Here is a 22,731-nt window from a genome sequence, read left to right as displayed (position 1 = left end):
TTCATTTCTTCCTTTGAGAACTCTCTGTTTAGATCTTTAGCCCATCTTTTAATTGGTCATTTGGTTTCTCAATTCTTTGTCTTTTGAGTTCTTTATATATTCTGGATGTTAAACTTCTGTCAGATGTGTCACTCGTGAAGATTTTTTACCACCTTCACTTTCTTGATTTTTCTTTTGCTGTACAGAAGTTTTTTAGTTTAATGAGGTCCCACTTGTTGATTGTTGACCTTAATTCCTGAGCAACTGGTGTCTGATTTAGAAAGTCCTTTCCTACACCTATATCTTGTAAGTTACTGCCAATGTTTTCTTCTAACAGTTTCAGAGTTTCCAGTTTCACACTGAGGTCTTTAATCCATTTGTAGTTGACTTTTTTTGTGCAAGGTGAAAGATAAGAATCTAGTTTCATTCTTCTAGAGGTGGAGATTCAGCTTTGCCAAAACTGTTGAAGATACTGTCTTTCCTCCATTGTATGTTCTCAGCACCTTTGTCAAATATCGGGTGGTTGAAATTGAGTGTACTCAGGTTTCAGTCTTCAATGGTGTTCCATTGACCTATGTGTTTATTCTTGTGTCAGTACCATGATGTTTTTATGACTATAACTCTGTATTATAGTTTGAGATCTGGTATAGTAATACCCCCAGCTTTGTTCTTTGTGCTCAGGGTTGCTTTGGTTATCTGGGGTCTTTTATGCTTCCAAAAGAATTTAAAGAATTTTTTTTCTAATTCTGTGAAGTATGTCATGGGGATTTTTATTGGGATTGCATTGAATCTATATATTGATTTTGGTAGGGTGGTCATTTTCACAATATTAATTCTTCCACTCCATGAGCATGGGAGGTCCTTCCATCTCCTGGTATTTTCCTCAATCTCTTTCTTTAAGGATTTAAAATTTTTGTTGTAGAGATCTTTGATGTCTTTGGTCAGGTTTATTCTGAGGTTTCTTGATTGCTTGTTGTTGGTATATAGAAAGGCTACTGGTTTTTGTAGATTCGTCTTGTAACCTACCACTTTATACTCAAGGTGTTGATCAGTTCTAGGAGTTTTCTGGTGGAATTTTTGGGATCTCTTCAGTATAGTATCATATTGTCTGCAAAAATGGATAACTTGACCTCTTCTTTTCCAATTAGTACTCCTTTAATTTCCTTCTCTTGTCTTACTGCTCTAGCAAGAGTTTCAATCACTATATTGAAAAGGAGTGGAGAGAATGGATATCCTTGTCTGGTTCCTGATTTTTTTTTGTGTGTGTGTGTGTGTGTTTTTGAGACAGGGTCTTCCTCTAACCCCAGCTTGCCTGGTACTTGCTAGGTAGACCAGTTTGGCCTTGAACTCACAGAGATCCTCCTGCCTCTGCCTCCCACATGCTGGGACTAAAGGCATGTGCCACCACACCTGGCTAGTTCCTGATTTTAATGGGAATGAATAGTTTTTTTCCATTTAGGATGATGTTGGCTGTGGGTTTGTTGTATATAGCTTTAATTATGTTGAGATATGTTCCCTCCAGTCCAATTCCCTTTAGGACTTTTATCATAAATGCATGCTGAATTTTGTTGAACACTGTCCCCCGAGTTCTCTCAGGGTCCCTTGCTCCTGATGCAGGTAGACAAACCACATACCACATACCACATCTTTATCTGAATTTTTCATAGTTTATATCCTGGGTATGGGGAATAGAGTAACTTAAAAGGCAAACACCCAGCCAGGTGTGGTGGCGCATGCCTTTAATCCCAGCACAGCTGGGGCTACAGGGAGACCCTGTTGCAAAAAGACCCAAAAAAAAAAAAAAAAAAAAAAAAACCCAAAAAAAAAAAAAAAAAAAAAACAAACCCAAAAAACCAAAGGCAAACACCCAGTGCTCCACAAAAGGTGAATGTAGCTCGCCCACAAATTTGTGGGCCCAAGGTCTCACCCCAGGTCGGCAAATGCCCCCTCCCAACACTGGGGCCATTCTTTCCGCCCAGCCTTCGCTTCTGTCCCAAAAGTGGTGCCAATGCTCTTCCTTCCTCCGCTAACCCTCCACAGCTTCCTCTCCTCCGTTAACTCTCCACAGCCAATTCTCTGGAGCCCCCCCACCCCAAGAATAAGTGCCCCTAGGGACACAAAAAACCTTTTCTGCATCTATTAAGATGACAATGTGGTTTCTGTCTTTGAGTCCATTTATATGATTAATGACATTTATTGACTTGTGTATATTGAACCATCTTTGCATCTCTGGAATAAAGCCTACTTGATCATGATAAATGATCTTTTTGATATACATCTGTATGAGATTTGCAAGTATTTTATTGAGAATTTTTGCATCTATGTTCATTAAGGATATGGGTCTATAGTTTTCTTTTTTGGTTGTATCTTTACCCGGTTTGGGTATTAGAGTGATGCAGCCTTCATAGAAGGAATTTGGAATTCCTTCACAGAAGGAATGTCTCCCTCTGTTTCTATCATTTTTAATAATTTAAATAATACTGGTTGGATGTCTTCTTCTTCTTTTTTTTTTTTTTTTTTTTTTTTTTTTTTTTTGGTCTTTTTAGAGACTGGGTCTCCTTGTAGCCCCAGCTGGCCTGGAACTCACTGTGTAGACCAGGCTGATCTTGAACTCACAGAGATCCCCTGCCTCTGCCTCCCGAGTGCTGGGATTAAAGGTGTGCGCCACCACACTTTTTTTTTTAAATTTAATTAATTAATTTTTTTTTCGGTCTTTTTGAGACAGGGTCTCCCTGTAGCCCCAGCTGGCCTGGAACTTACCATGTAGACCAGGCTGGCCTTGAACTCACAGAGATCCCCCTGCCTCTGCCTCCCAAGTGCTGGGACTAAAGGCATGCGCCACCACACCCAGCCCTCATTGAGTCTTTGTATTCTTTTCATTTCTATTTCATTAATTTCTGCTCTAATTTTTATTTCTTCTCATCTGCTGGGTTCTGGTTTCATTTGTTCTTGCCTTCCAGAGTCTTGAGTTGCAATGTTAGGCCATTTATTTGTGTTCTTTCTGATTTTTTTTTTTTTTTTTTTTTTTTTTTTGGTTTTTTTGAGCCAGGGTCTCCCTGTAGCCCCAGCTGTCCTGGAACTCACTATGTAGACCAGGCTGGCCTTGAACTCACAGAGATCTGCCTGCCTCTGCCTCCCAAGTGCTAGGATCAAAGGCGTGCGCCACCATGCCTGGCCTCTTTCTGATTTTTTTAATGTAGGAACTTAGAGCTATAAACTTCCCTTTCAGCTGGTCATGGTGGCACATGCCTTTAATTCCAGCACTTGGGAGGCAGAGACAGGTGGATCTTTGTGAGTTCGAGGCCAGCCTGGTCTACATAGTGAGTTCCAGGACAGCTGGGACTACAGGGAGACCCTATCTCCAAAAAACAAAACAAAACAAAACAAAATTGTGACAATCTCACTATGTAGTCCTGGCTGGCCCAGAACTTACAGAGATCTATCAGCCTTCTAAGTGCTAGAATTAAAGATGTGTGCCACCATGCCTGGCTCAAATCTTGTTGCACATGTGATATTATTTCAAGACTCTATAGTAGGTACAAGTTTCCTTTGTGATACTAGAAATAAGGCATATAAGCACTAAGCCAGCAGCTTTCAGGCACCAAGTATTCTAAGGTTAATATGCTTGCAATGTGTGTGCTCCTTTGTTCTCTGGATCCTCCTCTTGTGACTATAAATTCTTAAGCTCTGGTATTTTTCCGGACCATGGTTTTGCATACTTGTTTCCCCAAATTGATAAAGAGAAAACACTATACCACTGGAAGTTCCGAATGTACTAACGTCCACCCCAGATGCCTAGCCACCCACAGGAAAACCAACGCTCCATGACAATGCTTAAGATGTGATTAGGGCCTCACTAGGACAGGTTTGTGTGTGTGTGTGTGTGTGTGTGTGTGTGTGTGTGTGTGTCTGTGTGTCTGTGTGTGTGTGTGCATGCACGTACACATCTTGGAAAAATCAGAGGCACAAATGGCCTTGCTTCCAGAATTCCAATGGTAAAATGCTATTGGAGGAAGCACCAGGTCATCCCTCTCAGTGACCAGCAGCAGGCCTTGACCATCTGCTTTGATTTGTAAATTTTGAGTCTTAGACCAACAGTGTGTAGAGGTCAGGTCCATGAGCTCCCCATGGCTTCTCAGCCCTAGCCATGCTGACCACTGATCCCCAGGTAGCGAGGGGCCAGTGTCTACAGATGTCATCCTAGAGGGGCAGGTAATGGTACTCTGACCACTGATCCCCAGGTAGTGAGGGCCTGATGCCTGCAGATATCTTCCTGGAGGGACAGGTAATGGTGTTCTGACCACTGCTACCCTGGAAGGCTATCCTACTCATCCCATTACAGCCCTGCCCTACCTTTCCCAGTCATGCCCCTCTCAGCCTCACCCACCTCTTACCTCTTCTCTGCACACTGTCTTCTCTTGCAGATCTTGCTGTCATCTCCCCAAGCATGGCACTGCAATGCCTCGTGCTCATGACTGGCCTCCTGGTGGGCATCACCAGCAAGTCCACAGAAAGCGAGGTAGGTCTACCTGTGGCTAGCAGCAGAAAGTTGAAGCCTCCAGAGACACTGGACTCTTCTCCCATAGAGGTTTGAGTCTTCGAACTTCGGGTTCACTGATGTTAGCCCCAACCCTGATGGAGTCCACATGGAGTCTACTGCTAGGGTCAGAGGTACCTGACCTTGGTTCTGCCTTTTAGAAGTTTCTCTGCCAAATCTATTTGTTGCTATAGCTGACATATTCTTTGCAGAGCTATCTTCCAGAACTGCATGTAGCCCAGAACTGCCTTCTCAGTTGTTGCTTATTCAAGAGTGCTAGTGGCTGGTAGACTCACATGAGCAGGTATCTTAGTTCTCACTGGTTGTGGTTAATGGTACTCCAGTGTGCTGAGCTTTGGTATCTAAAGGGCTGGTGCTATTAGTCTGGTCTCCAAGCCAGGTTGCAGTGGTATGGAGAATCCCTCACTGTCCTGACCAAGGCTAATCTAAGGAATAGTCTGGACACTGGGCCTTGATCCCGTCCATGGTGGTATGGATACTCCCCTGTGCCCGTGTTACCCCTTAGACATGGTTCACTAGTAACCAAGCTCAGGTCACATGAAACAGAAGCACTGGGCACACCGGTATTCCTAGCTCACAGGAGGCTGAGGCAATAGGATCATGAGTTTGAGACCCTGTCTTTTTTTTTATTTTAATTTTTTTAATATTTTATTATTTTTATTTTATGTGTATAAGTGCATTGTCTGCATGTATGTGAGTGCACCTGTGTCGTGCAATGCCACGGAGGTCAGACGAGGGCTTCGGAGTCCCCTGGAACTGGAGTTAAGGATGGTTTGTAGCTGCCATGTGGGTGCTGGGAATTGAACCCAGGTCTTCTGCAAGAGCAGTCAGTGCTCTTAACTGCTGAGCCACGTCTCCAGCCCCGAGACCCTGTCTTAAAAACAAATGTAAACAGGGCCAGATGTAAACAGAGTTGAGGCTATCCTCTTTGGGGGCTGTTTCTATAAGCATCTAGATCACATTTCTGTCATATCACATGGATTACCATCCCACATGTCCTTCCCCCGTAAGCCCTAGGTCTATCTATAACTGTGCAGAGCACATGGTCAGTGAATATCTTATGACTGAGTAAACTATCAAGTATAGAGCCAGAACCATTCAGATGTGTCCCATACCAGCTACCTGGCCTCCCAATGCCAGAAAGAATGAGAACCAGTGAACTAGTATGGAACTGGCCTAGAGACAACCATCCAGGTGTGTCCCATGTCAGCTACCTGGTCTCCCAAGGCCAGAAAGGATGAGACCCAGTGAACTAGTATGAACTGGCCTAGAGGCCTGAGTCTCAGGCAGCCTTGAATGGTGTGGCTCAGAACACAGTGCCTTAAAATAGAATATTCTAGCCGGGCGTGGTGGCGCATACCTGTAGTCCCAGCACTTGGGAGACAGAGGCAGGCCGATCTCTGTGTGTTCGAGGCCAGCCTGGTCTACATAGCGAGTTCCAGGCCAGCTGGAGCTACAGGGAGACCCTGTCTCAAAAAGACCAAAAAAAAAAAAAAAAAAAAAAAAAAAAAAAAGAATACTCTGATATTGGAGAGAGTGTAGAATGAGTTATTTGACTACTTCCTGCCCTTTAGCCCCATGGGCTGGCCAAGGCCTTGGTAGAGCAGTACCCTTCCTATGCTGAAGGGGTAGGCACTTGTCTCTGAAGAGATAGGAACAAGAATCTGAACTGACCAGACTGGCTAGGTCCCTGGTTTATGACCATCAGATCATACCCTCTGTCTAACCACATTTCCTTAGAAACATCCCTCTTCCCCAAACCTGAGCATAAACATGTAAGTATCCCTGTTTCTTTATGAAAATTCTTGAGACACATACAACTTCTATTAGGTTGTTTTTTTTCTCTAATTTTATTTATTATTATTACGTGTGTATATATGTGCATGTGTATGGAAGTCGGAGGATGACTCTTGGAAGTCAGTTCTTTCCTTCCACTCTGGGTTCTGGGGATCAAACTCAAGGTCATCAGGCTTATGGAGCAAGAGCTTTTACTTATTAAGCCATTTCACCAGTCCTTGGTTTGCTTTTCTCTTGTTAACCAGTTTTCTATTGGAGATACCTAAGTCATGAACTTACAATAGGGCTAGGGAGAAGAAATCTTTCTTTGCCTGCATTGGGTGGGCAGTGTTTTGCCTGACCTAAGGAACATTCCCCAGGTTTAAAATGCCCTGCATTTCTGGGATCTCTTGCTCCTGCCCTTCAGGGTCTCACTGGGAGATAATGGTAGCTTTTTCCACTTGATCTCCAGTCTCTGCTTCTGACCTTGTGGGGAGTTAAATCAGGCCAGGGTATCCCAACCAGTTGAGTCTACTACAGTACCAATTCCAGTGACTCCTTTATGGGAAAGGACACCTATCTTGCTAGTCCTTGATAAAATGCAAGTTTATAAGGCTCAGCACTCCCTGTTCCCACAAGTTCTGGGAGTTTCATTGGTATTCTCTGGAGTTCAGAGAACTCCAATTCTCTCAACTCTCAGTTGGGGTTTGCCTCTTAGTGCCAGATAAAGTGCCTGGCCAGCACAGCGTTTCAGACAGGCTCAACTCAAACCCTCAACCTCATATACTGCATTCATGATGTGCACAAAGGGGGAGGAACCTCAATTAGGGGTGGGGTATTTCCAAGGTAACCTTGGCACACTTGGTCATTACAGCTGAGTTTCTGTTTCTTAGGGTTTTTTTGTGTCTGTTTTTTAGATTTTTTCTTTCTTTTTTTTATTTATTTATACACCCACTTCCCAGGTAGTACCCTCCCATAGCCTCCCTCCCCCCACTAGAGCCCTTATACTCTGATATCCCTGCTACTGTCTGCTGTGTTGTCAGCTCCCCCAGCCATTCCCCACTACTTGCCCTTCTGGTGAATCTAGCCACCCTATCTATAGGTCTTTGTTTTAGGAGGGTCAGCTCTTCCTCATCTAGGGGTAATCAGTTGTCAATATTCCTTTGGATAAGATTGGGGTTTGCTGTTCAATTTCCCAGTTAGATTTTTAAGAAATTATTGTTGTTATTGTTATTATTATTATTAGTTTTTTTTTGTTTTGTTTTGTTTTTGAGACAAGGTCTCCCTGTAGCCCCAGCTGGCTTGGAACTCACTATGTAGACCAGGTCGACCTCAGTCTCACAGAGATCTGCCTGCCTCTGCCTCCTGAATGCTGGGATTAAAGGAATGTACTGCCATGCCTGACTTGTGTATTTTTCTTAAAAAACATTTATTGGGGCTGGAGCATTGTCTCAGCAGATCCAGTTCCCACTGGATGTGGTTAAACCAAGTCAGTGGCACTCCAGTGGGCTGAGCTTTGATGTCTAAAGAGCTGGTGCCATTATTGTGGTCTCCAAGCCAGGTTGGGGTTATGATATGGACTGGCTGCTCTTGCAGAGGACCTGGGGTTCACTTCCCAGCATCCATATAGTGGCTAACAACTCCAGTTCCAGGGGATCTGATGCCCTCTTTCTGGTCTCTGCAGACAATGCACACATATGGTGCACTTACATACATGCAGGCAAAACACTCATACACATAAAAATATAAATCATTTTTAAAACAATTATATATATTATATAATTGCATGTACCATGGTATGCATGTGAAGATCAGAAGAAAACTTGTGGGAGTCAGTTCTCTCCTTCTACTGTGTGGGTTCCAGGGATCAGACTCAGGTTATCAGGCTTGGTGGCAAACACCTTTACCTCCCAGGTTTGGTTACTCTGTCCAAGGCTGAGGTTTTCCCTGTGCTTTGCCAACACAGGCTGCAGTAGGGGTAGGGCAGGAGTACTTGTCTACTCCTGGACCAATAGGGATGGTGTCACCTGACCTTAGATCATTTTGGAGCTGTTGGTGCTGAGACCTGCTATAACCAATGTTGCCTTTGGCCTGACTCAGGCACCGCTGCTAGCCTGTCTCACTGATGTCTCTTCTCTAGGCCCAGCAACCCGAGTGTTGTATGGATGTGGTAGATGTCAATGCTACCTGCCCAGGCTCAGGCCTGTGTGGCCCAGGTAAGCCATATTGTTATAGGCAGATACCAGACCAATCAGGAAGTCACCAATATCCCCAGATGACTCCGTCTTCTCAGTAACAAGACAACTGAGGGTTTGGAGGAGGAGCTGGGGGCAGCACAGGCTGTGGCACTGGGCAAAGCCTGAGCCTCTTTCTTGTTAACAACCTAATCATTCCTTTCATGGTCCAGAAAAGGGCCTGTGGAGGCCTATGGGGGGCTTAGGCACAGGAAGGAGGCAGAGCTCATAAAGAGACCAAGTCAGGACAGCACTTCTGGGAACTCTTGGTAGTGTCTTTTGTTTTGTTTTGTTTTGGGTCTTTTTAAGACAGGGTCTCCCTGTAGCCCCAGCTGGGATATAGACCAGGCTAGCCTCAAACTCACAGAGATCCACCTGCCTCTGCCTCCCAAGTGCTGGGGTTAAAGGCCTGCACCACCACACTCAGCATTTGGCAGTGTCTTTTTTTAATATTTTATTTATTTTAATATTTTATTTCTTATTTTTATTTTATGTGTATGAGTATATTGCCTGCATGTAGATAAGTGCACCCATGTTGTACAGTGCCTGAGGAGGATGGAAGAGGTCATTGGATCCCCTGGAACTGGAGTTACGGACAGTTGTTAGCTGCATGTGGGTGCTGGGATTTGAACCTGGGTCTTCTGTAAGAACAGCCAATGTTCTTAACCACTGAGCCATCTCTCCAGCCCCTGAACATTTTATTTGTATTTTATGTTTATGAGTGTATTGCCTGCATGTATGTGAGTGCACCCATGTTGTGCAATGCCATGGAGGTTAGAAGAGGGCTTTGGATTCCCCTGGAACTGGAGTTAAGAACAGTTCGTAGCTGCCATGTGGGTGCTGGGAATCAAACCTGGGTCCTCTGCAAGAGCAGTTAGTGCTCTTAACAGCTGAGCCATCTCTCCAGCCCTAGCAGTGTCTTAACTGTAGGATATCTAGCAATGTCTAGAGGCATTTTTGGTCATCACAGCTGGTACTAGGTAGGTTGAGGGATGTGTCAGTTCCTTTTCTGTTGCTGTGATAAAACACCAACACCAAGATAACTTATAGAAGGAAGAGTTTATTGGGCTTACAATTCCAGGGGGATAAAAGTCCATCATGGTTGAGGAGGTATGGCAGGAGGCAGCGAGAACAGAAAGCTGAGCACTTAAGTCTTTAAGCAAGTACAGGAAGCAGAGGGAAAAACCAAAGTGGGGCAAGACTATGAACTCTCAAAGCCTACCCCCAGTGACATGCTTCTTTCATCAAGGCCATACCTCTTAAAGGTTCCATGACCTTCCCCAGCAGCACCATCAACTGACCAAGTGTTCAAATACTTGGAGCCTATCGGGGACATTTCTCATTCAAACCACCACAAGGGGCATACTCCTAGCATCTGGAGGTGGAGACCAGGAGTACTGTTCACTAACCTCAGAACACAGTATGACTCCACCACAGAGGACAATCTCATCCCAATGTCAGCATGCTAACGGTGAGGTCCCTGTTCCACAGAAGGTTCTAGAAGGCTATGAAGATAAGATTTTTCTGGAGACAGTTAAAAAGGTCAGGGCTGGTGACCAGAAGTCAGATAGGGACAGCCAGAGCATGAACTTGTCAAGACCACCCACTTTCCTGGCCTTCCTGCCTTGGAAGTCTTTGTGAGAGGAAAGGTCATCAGTCCTAGACTGGGATGACACTGGGCTGCTGTTTTCTCTGGACTAGAGTGGCCCAGATTTATCCCTTGATTTGGCAAGGGTCATTTCTTGGCACCTGTTCTAAGTTCCATCACACTCAAGACCACATGAACCTAGAAGGGTGGCTCAGAGAGACAGGCACCCCAGAATACTGGTCCAGTGCTATGGGAGGACATGGCCAAGATGTTGAGGATAGAGGGAAGGTCAAGGCTGAGTGCAGTGACAAAGGGAAGAATGTATTTCTGGGGTGAACAGAAAATTGAGGATGCCAAGGGCCTTCATCAACCCTCTAACCTGAAGTTCTGGCAGTTGGACTAGAGCCCACTTCCCTGGGTTCCTCCATAGTAGCAGAAGTGCCTGGGACCTGGTATCTCCCATGGGGCTGCACACTATCTAAAAGTGCCAAAATGGGTGCAAATAGCTATGTCAAGGCCATGCTACTCATAAAGGGACTGGAATAAGGGTGGATCTTGTGAGGGTCTGAAGTCCAAGGTAGCTCTGGGCATCAGGGAAGGGATGGAGATAGCCAGGTTTATGTGAGGAGACATAGGAGCTCCACAGGCCTTCAAGGCTACCATATGGCTCTCTGGACACCCTTTGTCCTTGCACATGCTTGGCAATCCAGCAGCAACCCTTGCTAGAGTCGGTTGCTTTTCAGCACAGGAACCCAATAGGAGATATGGTTCTGGGAAGAATCTGTCTTGCTGCTGGGTTTTATACTGAGGATTTATACTGAATTTTACACCACATTCCTTAGTCTTGAGTTGAGTAGACATATGTACCTCCCATGAAATCTACTCATGCCTTTAAGTGCCAAGGAGAGAAGAACTAGGCCACTGTAGAAGACTTTTTCCTCACCTTATGATTCCACGTTGGAGCAGGTAGCCTCCACACAAGAACTGAGTAGCTGGACTCCGCTCTTGTGTAGTTATTTGCACACAGCGTTGGTGAAACTGATGCCCCTCTCAGGCCGCTATCACTGTCATTACTGCTCTGTAACCACAGAAAGGCTTTCATCTGACCAAAGCCCATCTGTTGAGATCAAATATTACAGTATTCATCATGAAGGTCCAGTGACATGTGGTTTAAAGCTCCATGTACTGCCCAGTGTCTACCTTCAGTTTCTATTACCCATAGTCAACATTTATGGAGCATATGTCTACCCATCTTCTGTGCTAATTATTGGGAATGTTGGAAAGAATTAAGGATATAGGGCCTTCAAAGTACCCTAACCAGTGGGAAAACAGCTGTCCATAAAACACTAGTGTAGGCTGTTCCACTTCTAGCACCTGGCAGAATGGAGGTAGGACTTTGGTCATTGCCAGTCTGGGATGGAAATTTGACTTGATCTTGCTACAGAGACACTGGGAAACATTTTAGTGGCAGCAGACAAACCTAGGGTTGTACCTGCCCCATGTATACCCAGTGAGGATTTACAGCAGTTGAGGCAGCTGTATTGTGTCCCAGAGGTAACAGTTCTGGTGGATGAGGTCAGAACTTCACGTGGTACCTCCTAATTTTAGATTCCCATCCTAGGAACCTCTGAATAGTCTCCTGAGGCATGCAGTAAGTAAAGGAAATGGCTGTTTAGTGGCAGGCATCCACAGGAATTTGGGTGAGGGGTGTAATACTTCTTGTTAGGTTTGTTTCTTTTTCTGGATTGGACCTGTTGTTCCCTACAGACTTCCACAGCATATTAGTGGTCTTGAGTTGACTTATTTTACAAATCAAAATACAGAAAACCCTGTAGGAGACAGTCACCCGACCTAGACTTACTTTGACAGAGAAACCACTTCTCCTCTTGGTGCAGGTTGCTACAGGCACTGGAACGCAGACGGGAATGCCAGCTGTGTCCGGTGCTGGAATGGGACCCTCCCGGCATACAATGGCTCTGAGTGCAGAAGTCGTATGTCTTCTCCAAGCTGCCCACCCCAGTTCTCCTGTGTTTCACAGGGGTCCCCTTGTTCAGTATGGGGAGAAACCAAGGAAACCACTGTCCTTGTCTCAACAGTGGGACCCACTTTGCCCAGGAGCACTGTCCATCAGTGAGCAGCCCTAAGGAGTCCTCTCTGAGTGCTCTGTTCACTGAGGACATCTGTGGGTGAGGGCTGCCCCTTGCTTTCTCAGCTCTGAACTGAGATGTTCCTTTAGACTATATGTGGAGGCCTTCAGTGGGGTCTAGACATGGCCCAGGCCTCCCCTCAGTTCTACTCTCCCACAGTCTCTGGACAGGGCATGCAGTTTCCCATGAACAGAAGCACAGGGGCACCTGGACAGCCACATTTTGGTAAGTTTCTCAGCTTACAAGACCAGACCTGGGCCTTTTCCTGGGACTGGCATTGTCAGAGCTGGTACTGGTAACCACTGAGGCCACAGTAGGCATATCCATAGTTAAGGATTTTCTGGAAGGAGCTCTGTAGCAGGAGCTCTGGTCATAGAACAGATCTTGGGCTGGAGTCAGTTGGTTTTGGTGTGGGCATGTGTTGGTATGCTGTGGGAAGAGGGCACTTCATAGTCTCCAGAGGGCTTCATTTAGCAGCAGTCTTCACTGCTGCCCACTTATGTTTGGCCTTTGTCTTATTTCATGTCTACTCTGGCCCCCAGACCCTGAGGATTATACTGTCCAATCACAATTGGCTCTTCCAGGATGTAGGCCTCTGAGATTGTTTGCAAATACATAGGCCATACCTCCTGATCTATTCTCCATGGACAGCCCCTGTCACCTAGTATCCATGCCTCCAGAGCCTTTGAGCCCACCTTAAAATGAAGACCTGGGAAGTGAAGGATTTGGGGATATGGCTGGGGTGGCAGCATTGCCAGGCAAGAGGTGTAAGCAGGAGAGGAGACTGATGCTAGTGATAGGGGAGAGGATGGATCCAAGGCACAGGGGCAGCAGAAATCACTGTTTCTGCTGAGGTGACTCAGTCACTTTGGAGACACATTACCCCAGACCCTCATCCTTCAACAGTACTGGATCCTGGGTTCAGAGTTCTGTTCTGAGAGGGCTCAGTCCTTTCCAGGGGCCTTAGAACCTATCCCCTCTCTCAACTAGAAAGTACATTTGAACTCTATGGTGGCCTCAGGCTCCGTTCTAGCCTCAACTATGGAAACCAGTTGCACAGAGCAGTGGTGTTTAGAGTAGGGCCTATAAACAAGCCCTTGGACTTGTGGAGCCTGAGTGTAGAACCCTCATTTCTACTTATGACTGGCCCCTAACCAGAGCTCAGGCATGTTTGGGGAATGGTGAGCTACAGGGGTTAAGTGAGGAGTATTGGACACCAATCCTCCAAGGCCCAGGCTTTCCACTGGCAGCTGTTGGTTTGCCTGCAGGAAGTCCTCATGTGGCAGCCTCCCTCTTCCTGGGAACACTCTTCATCAGCACAGGCCTCATCCTCTCTGTGGCTGGATTCTTCTACCTCAAGCGCTCCAGTAAACTTCCCAAGGTTTTCTACAGAAGAGACAGAGGTACTTCCCACTGTGACCAAGGCACCACCTGCCCAGCCCCAGGGTGCCTACCAGAGTCTGTCCCCACTCAGCTTAGTGGGTACAGAGCAGGCACAGGGACTCCCCTATGCCCATGCTCACTAATGTAGAGTACCTTTGGAGGCTGTTGTAGCTGAGTGTCTGAGCCTAGGCCCAGTTGCTCAGAGTCCCTCAGATGGGAAATATGGTAGAGCAGCTGCCAATGCTCAGGGTGCTCAGGGTACTCAGAGCCAAGGCAGCTGCTGGGCAATAGGGTGACATGCTATTTTCTTCCTCCCCCAGCCCTTGTCCTGCAGCCTGGTGAAACTGTAAGTAACCTACCCAGCTGGGCTGAGCTACCTGGGCTGTGTGTGCCTGTGCCAGGCCACCCAAGTCTCACTCTGCCTTTCTCTTTTCAAGGCTGCGATGGTCCCCCCGCCACAGTCTTCAGGTATAGGCCATAGTACATCATCATCTTGGGAGGGAGGAGGGTCTTTCTGTGGGTCAGTCTTCAAAATCTATTCTATGGGTTTGTCCCCAAACATATAGGCCCCTCTCTGGGACCTGACCTGCCTTCACACATTCTAAAGAGACGGTGCCCTCCACACACACACACAAGGTAGGGACAAGAGAGGTGCTTAGTAGGCACCACCCTTCCACCTCCTCATCAGCCCCCATAGTTTCCATGCTAACTCCTTTCTTCAGCATAAGGACAGACCCTCCCTGCTTTACCTCCAGCCCTTGCCCAAGTCCAGCTCTCCTTGAGAGCTGTAGGGAGCAGGTCCCCTCTTAAGTTTTGTCCTTCCAGGTCCATCTGAACACTTGTGACCCATTGTACAGAAGAGGTCACAGGCACAGAGAGGTTGAGTGAGTGGCCCATAGTTACACAGCTATAAGCTCCAGAGCAGATTTACTCAACCTCCTTCCCTGTTTCATAGTAAATTCACTGTATAGAGGTCTAACACAGAGAACAGGCAACCAGTGTTTTTCTCCTTTGGAGATAAAATAGCTCCTTGATGAAGTTAGACCTGCCTTGTTCCAATCAATACTTGTCTCAAGTTCTCCCAGCCTTCCCTGTCCTGCAATCCCCTCCACCCTCTGACCCCTGCCCAGGACCTTACAGGTATTGTGAGGGATGTATTCCATACATCAGAGTGTATCCCCTGATAGTTCTTGGAGCCAGAAGTTAGAAATCAAGATATAGAGGTGAGAGACATGCATTCCAAGGCCCGGGGGGCGGGGGGGGGATCCCTCATGCCTTTTCTAACTCCTAGTGTTTATACCTCCTATGGCTTATGGCCACATCTCCTATGCCTCTCTTTCCCTCTGAGGAGGACACCAGTCATTGGTTTCAAAACTCACCTGGATAATCTAGGAGTATTATCTCACTTGATATCCTAACTGAATCATATCTGTACAACCCTTTTTTCTAAATGAGGGTCATGTTAATGGGTTCCAAGGCTCAGGGTATGGTTCCATCTTTTGAAAGTATCATCTGGCTCTCTGTAGTACATGATGCAGAGATGGCCTGTTCTTCTGTCTTAAGGGATGGCAGAGCTGTGATCCAGACACAGGTGCTGGGATATAGGGTCTAGATTTCTGATAGGAAGCAGCAAGGCTCATAGAACCTCTCCATCAGGAGAAATTGCCATTTGCCAAGAAGAGCCTGATGGGAGCATCTTACTTCCTTGTCAGAATAAACAGTCATACTGCTCACTGTGCTCCTGAGAGACTGTGGTGCTGGCAAAGACCTGAACACACCCAATCTCTGACTCAGCTTGTCTTTGACCCTATTTCAGTGAGAAAGCCAAGATACGTCAGGCGTGAGCGACCCCCAGACAGAGACAGGGACCCTTCTGTCTTCTCTACAGCGGAGGCCCGCATCAGCAACGTCTGACCTGGAGAGCCAACTGAGACTCCACCCTGCAACAACAGAAACCCAAGGCCGCCCTTCACTGAGCCCAGCAAACAGAGGGCCTGGGACTTAAGATAGGCTGGAATTGACTTTCAGCAACAGACAGATGCTCACCCTAGCACATGAGATTCTTCTGTTACACTTTTTTTACACACACACACACACACACACACACACACACACACACACACCCTACATATGTATACACTGTGTGGTTTAAAAGGGGCAACCATCGCTTTGTGAGACCCAGGGGCTCAAGAGCAAGGCATGCGGAGTCTGGGCCCTAGAGAAGTCACAATTAAGTTCCAGTAGCTGTAACAGCCACAACATAGGCCTGATACAAATGATGACCTTTGGAGCCTATGGTGGACAGGACTCTACAGCACCACCAAGCTAAGAAGAGTAAAAACAAGGCCTAGCCAGTGGGTAGAAACAGCCTAGGTGCTGATACTTGATGTAAGCGGCTCCAGTGCAGCCTGCTTCTTTAGCTGCTAACCCCAAAAGTCATACATTTCTGGAGGATGCAGAATTGAGTGTCCTGGGTTTCCTGGTCCCAAAGCCCAGCAGAACCTTGTCTGTCAGAGTCAGACTCCTCATCAGCAGACTCTCAAGCTGGGCACTCACAAAGAAATGTTTACTCATATGGCAAATATATCTGAACTCTGAAGGCTACTAATCTCAGTGGGTATGCTGGTCAGTGTTCCTGTCCTAGCTGTACCTGCTAATCTGGCTAGTGGTACTGACCATGTGCTCTGGTGGAAGAAGTTGCCTTGGTGACAAATATCACCCTCCCCTGTGTGGGCCTAGAATGTCTAGCATCTCTTTCAACATCTAATCCACATCTGAGCAGCTTGACTATCCAGAGCGTCCTACGCTCTTGTCTCATGTAGAGTTCACCATTCGTGTTGTTGCTGACAGTGATAGGCACTTGCTTCCCCAACCTTGAACCAGTGGCTCAGGCAGTAGCCACTGACTCAAAGTTAGGTCAAGTAAACTATTAAGACTAGAGCTTCTGTCCTCTAGCCTTCTTACTATCCCAGGGGCCATCTGTTCTCTTCAGCGTTGGAGGCCACCCATCCCACTGTCATTTTCAGGGGACAAGGAATCAGGGAGGTGGAAAACAGTCCCTCAGTAGGATCCAGACCCTGCCTCCTAGTGAGTGTCTGATTGATGGGACTGGCAGTAAGCACAACCTATCCCACACGTGTCCTCAGCCAGAACCCATTCCATATGTAACCTATTTCAGGACACTGTCTTGTATGAGGAGACCACCCCAGTCCCTTAGGACCTGAGGTTGAAGGTGCCTCTTTGAGGTTTTCCTACAGAGCAGCTAAGCATGGCAGGGTCCTACAGATAAGACCACAAACATCTAACAAGGCTTTGTGGAGAGTACTGGCAGTTTGGACCAAAGGCCACTCTTGGAGAAAATAGGGCCTTGTGTCGGCCACCCAAACCTAGCTTGGTTGTCCCACTCCAGGACCCATGAGTGGATGTGGAGATGTTTGCCAACTGGTGGTGGGACTAGCCATGGAGGGCTGAGCAAGAGCATAGGGATTCTAGGAGTCGTGCACTTGCTTTATGCCTGCTCTGGATGTCTCTACATACTGACTGGAGGGTTGTATCCTGAGACATCTGCTGAAACCTGGCCTCTAAGGCATCCAGACAGCATCCCTCTGCCCTGGGCCTGCACCCCAGAGAAGTGCTGGGGAGTAAGATCTGCCAGGCTGCAGTGTATACTTCCAGACCCACTTTGTTCTGGGGACCAGGTACCTTGCTGTGGAGAGAGAATGTGAGGAACAATATGAGCTACATGAGAGAGTCTAACCTAGCATACTTTTGCTTAGCAACTTGACACTCCCCAGGGCTTGCAGTAGGGTGGGGGTGCTCTAGCCTGAGGGACCTTGAAGCTAGTGGGAGTCCAGAGTTCCCCAGTATGATTTCTGATACGAAGTGGAAAGGAAAATTGGCAGCAGCCAGGGAAGGCCTGTAGGAAGGAATTCCAGCCCTAGGGCAGCTGGCACCAAGTGAGAATGTACGGCCAGTCTTCCATGTCAGTAGTTTGGGGGACAGGAGAGTGGTCAGCAGAACTCCAAACACCAGGCAGGCAGAGATGATGGATGGACCCAAGGCTGAGAACCTAAGAAAAGCCTGGGTGGGTACTGGAGGACCTTTTGCACTAGCCATCCTTTGTCTCCCGGCAGCACATAGTGACTTGCAGCCAGGTCTGCAACCTTAGTAGTGGGGCTTTGACACAGGTTTGGTCTTGGAGTACTACTGAGAGGCTATGATCACTTTGGAGCAGGGGAGAGGTCAATGAGGGCCTTATCCAGGGAGACCCCTAGGGCCTCTGAGGTAACAGGCACTAAGAGCCCAGCCCAAGTGTTCTGTGAGCAGTGACTGTGTGTCACATGCTACCTCCAGGAAGCTGGAGTCCCAAATGCTCTGGGAACAATCTCCAGAAGGCTCCTGGGAATATCCAAGCTCTGAGATCACTAGGGCTACCCAGTGGATAGTCAATGCCCAGAGGCAAGTGTGCTGTGAGGCCTTAGGAATGTATCAGACCTCTCATAGCCCAGGCCTTCTAGCCCAGACCCTAGCCAACTCCCTAATGACAGAAAGGCAGGGACCTGGGGGAGCTCCCCTCAAAGGACCCCATCTCTTTCTTTGGACCTTATACCATTTAGGCACTTTCTCCTCCCTGGGCCCCCATACCCTCTCCGTACTTCCTCCATGGGCCCCCCCCTTTTTTTTTGTCTTTTTGAGACAGGGTCTCCCTGTAGCCCCAGCTGACCTGGAACTCAACTGTGTCAACCAGGCTGGCCTTGAACTCACAGAGATCCGCCTGCCTCTGCCTCCCAAGTGCTGCTGGGACTAAAGGTGTGCGCCACCACGCCCGGCTGGGCCCCCTTTCTGATTCCTAGTACTCATGGAACAGGCAGGAGAGCTTCAATCCCCCTTCCAGAGCTCAGGTCCTCTTGTTTGATAGAACATTTGCCCTATCATTGCCTTTGAGACTCCCCACATCCAGGAACAAAATGGGAGGGGCTTCCAGGAGCTCCCTGTGCTGTTGGCCACAGTCCCCAATCCATCCAACTCCAGTGTGGCACTCCCCACCCGAGCCCTCAGTGTTTTTTGGGTACCAGCCCTGTTGATCAAACCTTCCTTCTATTAGAGTCCTGTCCCACCTGGCCAAAGCTACTCTGAAACCCCAGCATTTCAAGCCTACCTGACTGGGTTGTGACTTCCTCTGCCCTGTAGTATGCCCCAGAAGGTACTCACAATCTATTGTGACCAGTCTGGGTGTTGATGATGTTGCCCAGCCCTGACCTCTCACCCCAACGTCCTGGACCCCAGAGCAGGGAGTTCCCCAAAGGCAACAGCAGCAGCAGATGAGGGATGTTTGTGAAGCACTTGTAAGAACATAAGTGTAATGGGAGGGGAAGGGGCAGAGATAAGATAGGGGCAGATATGCAAGGCATTAATGGGTACAGGTAGACAGGGAGAGGGTGATGATGGGGCAGACTGGACTGTGTTTGAGAGTGTTTGCTGCGCTCAGTGAAGGGTCCCTGCTGGGTAGACTTGAGACCAAGTGGGCAAACCTGCTTTCCAAGGGGGAGGGGCTTTTTCTGAGTACCTGAGCATCTACTCCCAATCTGGAACCCCCAAGCCAAGGGGCCTATGTGGACCCCAGACCCATCCTGGTTCTAGCCCTTACCATGGCTTCCCACCCATTCTAGGCCTGTCAGGGAGAGGGCAGGAGGCCAGCCAATCCCTGATGCCCAGTACCACACCCCTCGCCACCATGACCTGGAGGGTATAAATACACCTGCTCTGTAGCTCATGCCCTGAGAACCCACACTGTCTTCAGTCAACCAGCTCCACTCCTGGATGAGCACACTCATCACACTCCTCATCCCCACATACACACAGAGGAGAGGGTGTGCCAACCAGACCGGTGCCACAGGACACCTGCTGGCTGCTGGCCCGTGGAGGGACACCTACCAGGTGGAGCAGAGGCTGGGCTGAACCCAAAGGAGAGGGAGCAAACGCTGCTACAGCTGGTCAGACACTCAGAGCTTTGCAGTGGCTAGTGGAGAGGATCATGCCCAGGAACCGTTGACCCCCAGCTACCAGGTAAGGTCAGCTCAGCCTGTCTTTACTCTTGATCTATGTATGCAGCCTCAGGGTGGAGCCCCTTCATGTAATGTGAGCTCTGGTACCAAGGAATCAGTTCTGTGAGGAGCACAGGTTCAGGGAGGATAGTTCCAAGGTCCCCTCAGACCCTGCCAAGACCATTTCTGCCTCCAGGAAGTTGTAACATCATATACCAGGAGGCTAGAGCCCTCATAACATCATAGTGATAGCAGATGATTCACAAAGTCTCAGTGATGATTCAGCAATCCTTGAGCCATTCTAATTAGCCATCTAGGGCTGACCAGTGAGGCAGGATGAGGGGTCACCCCTGGTGTGGCTGCTAGGATCTTTATAGTGAAATACTCTCTAAGCAGGATGTATATGGCTCCCTATGAGTCCTGACCCAAGGGAGGTTAGCAAGTATTGCTAGGTAATCAGCAGGATTTCCAGGACTCCTGTCAGGGAATTGGTGTATGCTGTCAAAGAGGAAGGTGGTAGATCCTTCACATTCCAGTTCGTCCTTGACAGGCTCTTGACTCTGATGTTGGGAGGGGGCATGCGAAGAGCATGGCTGAGGCTTTGGCCACTAGCTAAGGGACATTTCTAAACCCTGGCTTCTGGCACCAGTCTGTTACCTGCTAGATACAAGCTAGCCCCATAGATGCAAGGCTGCAGCTGGGTAAAAACTTAGGCCCTCCCCACTGAAACCCTCCCTGTCTTCCTCAAGCTAGATGGACCCCAGCTGCTCCACCAGAGACCCCAAAACCTTACTCAGCTACTGGCAACTCATGTATGCCATCTAAATCAGGCACCCACACTGGGACCCAAGTTCAAACCTGTTCACCTGATCCTGAGCTTAGCTCATAAGACTGTCAGGGCCTGGCTTCCAATCAGCTCTGGTCTGGAAGACCTTATCTAAGCCACTCTACCTTGGAACTGCCTTCTTCATATAGAGTTGTTAATGAGTATTCTGTGACATGGGCTCAGCCTTGCAGAGCATGGACACAAATAGTAGCTGCAATGGGTCACTGTCAAAATCAGCATAGGGAAGAGTAGGCAACAGGTGTCTGGCTATCAGTGTGATACCCCCTTACACAGGGCATCTATTGTTGGAGCCATCTGGACTGTCCAGGCCTGAGGTACCATGGGACTCTTGACCCTCTAATGAGTAGAGGAGGACAAGTTACAACTTGGGCATGGGTGGAATTTTGGAGGTGCCTACAGGTGGATAGTGTCTTCTGAAATTTTTGGAGCTGATGCTGGGTGAGAGGGAGAATAATAGGCTGACCTCCAGGGACAGGGCCAGCTCATGGTGGTCTCTGTCTCACAGCTCAGAACAATGACATCAAGCCAGCAGGTGTGGTGCACATCTATGCCACCCCGCCGCCAGAGCTCCACAGCCACGGGGCCCAGGTCTCCTGGCCCAGCTAGCAGCCCCAGGTCCCCCAGCACACCTGGCTCAGAGAAGGTAGCCTCCCCATTGGAGTGCTCCATCTGCTTCTCAGGCTACGACAACATCTTCAAGACGCCCAAGGAGCTCTCTTGCACTCATGTCTTCTGCCTAGAGTGCCTGGCCAGACTGGCAGCTGCACAACCTGCAGGCCGCCCTGGCAGGGAAACTGTGCCCTGCCCATTCTGCCGGCAGCCTACAGCCGTGCCAGCTGCTGGAGCCCCTGCACTGCGCACCAGCCGCAAGCTGCAGGCCAAGATGCCAGTGCACCTGCAGAGGGAAGAGCCTGTGTGGCTTGAGGGCACCAAGCTTTGCTGCCGTCCACCACTCACCACTCCTGGCAGAGAGGCCACTGGCTTTGTGTGTGTGGATGTAGGCCTGAACAAGCCGGCCGAGCCCACTCTACCTGCACCTGTCCAGGACCCCGCCCCTCACCAGGGCCACCAGGGCTGCTTGGCCCGTTGCTGGGCACGCTGTAGGGACTGGCGGCGTGTAGCACTGGTTTCTGTGCTGCTACTGGTGTTGTTTTGTGTGGTGCTCTGGCCTGTGCAGTGTGTGCTCAAAACTGGGAACCTGCACTGCCTCAACCGGCCACCTACAACTACTGCCACTGCTGCCACTGCTGCCCTCTCCCTTGAACCCCTAGCCAATAACTAGGGTCTTCAACTTGGGCAAGGCCAGCTACCCCACCAGCTCCATAGACAGATCCATGACCCATTGAGGTCAAGAGCACAGAAGCTTTGGAAGTTGGTCCCCCAAGACCCCAGTGAGGACCCATGTGGGCCTCTCACTCTCTGGTCTGAGTGCCAATGGGGATAAAAGTGTCCCCAACGCCTCCAAGAACTACAGGCCTCAAAAGGCCCCAGAAACCACCCCTCTGACCCAGACCCACAAATGGGGAAATGAACCAGGAGTACCTGGCTAGGTCCCTGTCCTCCCTAACCACACTGAATTGCCAAAAAGGCAGGAGTTTACCATCTCTCCTTTCTTGAGACAGTTCACCAGGATCTTATCTTGGTCCTTTCTCTGGGAAGGTCTAGCACCTTCCACTGGGAGTGCTGAGTAGCTAGTCCTCTGAACCAGGAATGAAAATGAAGAGGCAGAGCACTCCTTGAACCCAGGCCACTGTAGGCATGTCCCATCTGTCCCTGGCACCATTGTGGATGATATATTTTTTAAATAAATTATTTTGTATAAATTTCATTTCCCTGTGTACAGCTTCCTACCCCCATCCCCCATCCCCCATCCCCATCCTCATCAGCCAAGCCTGACCCAGGTGACCTGATTGGATCACAGTATGATCAAAGTCCTGGGGGGACCAACATTCATCCCTTTCTGGCTTTACAAGGGTAAGGACAGTTTGACTTGGTTGCTACCGAAAACCATGAAGCTGGGATAGCCCTAGAGCACTGAGGCAGGGCAGGCAGAATCAAGGTGGAGGTACCACCTGTACCATAGCATAACATTTCTAAGGGTTCCTTTTCTTTCCTCATTCCCCACCATAGCCACCCTGGGCACTTATACCCCATGAACCTGCTGGGAGCCCTATT

General features: G+C 48.4%; 2 protein-coding genes across 5 annotated transcripts in view; both read left to right on the top strand.

Moving 5' to 3' along the window:
- CUNH1orf159 (chromosome unknown C1orf159 homolog) overlaps positions 1 to 15,733 on the top strand; it is a 29,191-nt gene extending 13,458 nt beyond the window's left edge. Inside the window, exons 3-11 of one of the 4 annotated variants that reach the window (XM_029555843.1) lie at positions 4,404 to 4,498; positions 8,454 to 8,529; positions 12,031 to 12,265; positions 12,442 to 12,507; positions 13,551 to 13,685; positions 13,986 to 14,011; positions 14,103 to 14,133; positions 14,232 to 14,301; positions 15,482 to 15,733. In XM_029555843.1, the coding sequence (XP_029411703.1) occupies positions 8,488 to 8,529; positions 12,031 to 12,265; positions 12,442 to 12,507; positions 13,551 to 13,685; positions 13,986 to 14,011; positions 14,103 to 14,133; positions 14,232 to 14,301; positions 15,482 to 15,509 (633 nt within the window). In that variant the 5' untranslated portion in view covers positions 4,404 to 4,498; positions 8,454 to 8,487 and the 3' untranslated portion in view covers positions 15,510 to 15,733. The remainder of the gene's footprint in view (positions 1 to 4,403; positions 4,499 to 8,453; positions 8,530 to 12,030; positions 12,266 to 12,441; positions 12,508 to 13,550; positions 13,686 to 13,985; positions 14,012 to 14,102; positions 14,134 to 14,231; positions 14,302 to 15,481) is intronic. The other 3 variants (XM_029555842.1, XM_008852563.2, XM_029555844.1) reach the window with 3 other exon arrangements.
- A 17-nt stretch (positions 15,734 to 15,750) lies between these two features.
- On the top strand, positions 15,751 to 22,341 carry Rnf223 (ring finger protein 223). Its single transcript, XM_008852562.2, has 2 exons — positions 15,751 to 19,731; positions 21,062 to 22,341. Exon 2 carries the CDS (start codon positions 21,071 to 21,073, stop codon positions 21,836 to 21,838), a length of 768 nt encoding a protein of 255 aa, XP_008850784.1. The 5' UTR covers positions 15,751 to 19,731; positions 21,062 to 21,070; the 3' UTR covers positions 21,839 to 22,341.
- Positions 22,342 to 22,731: the final 390 nt, after the last annotated feature.

Source organism: Nannospalax galili, unplaced genomic scaffold, assembly GCF_000622305.1.
Source record: "Nannospalax galili isolate Female #2095 unplaced genomic scaffold, S.galili_v1.0 scaffold806, whole genome shotgun sequence".
Taxonomy (NCBI): Eukaryota; Metazoa; Chordata; class Mammalia; order Rodentia; family Spalacidae; genus Nannospalax; species Nannospalax galili.
The sequence above is the reverse complement of the archived record's forward strand: the minus strand, read 5'-3'. Positions and strand labels throughout refer to the sequence as shown.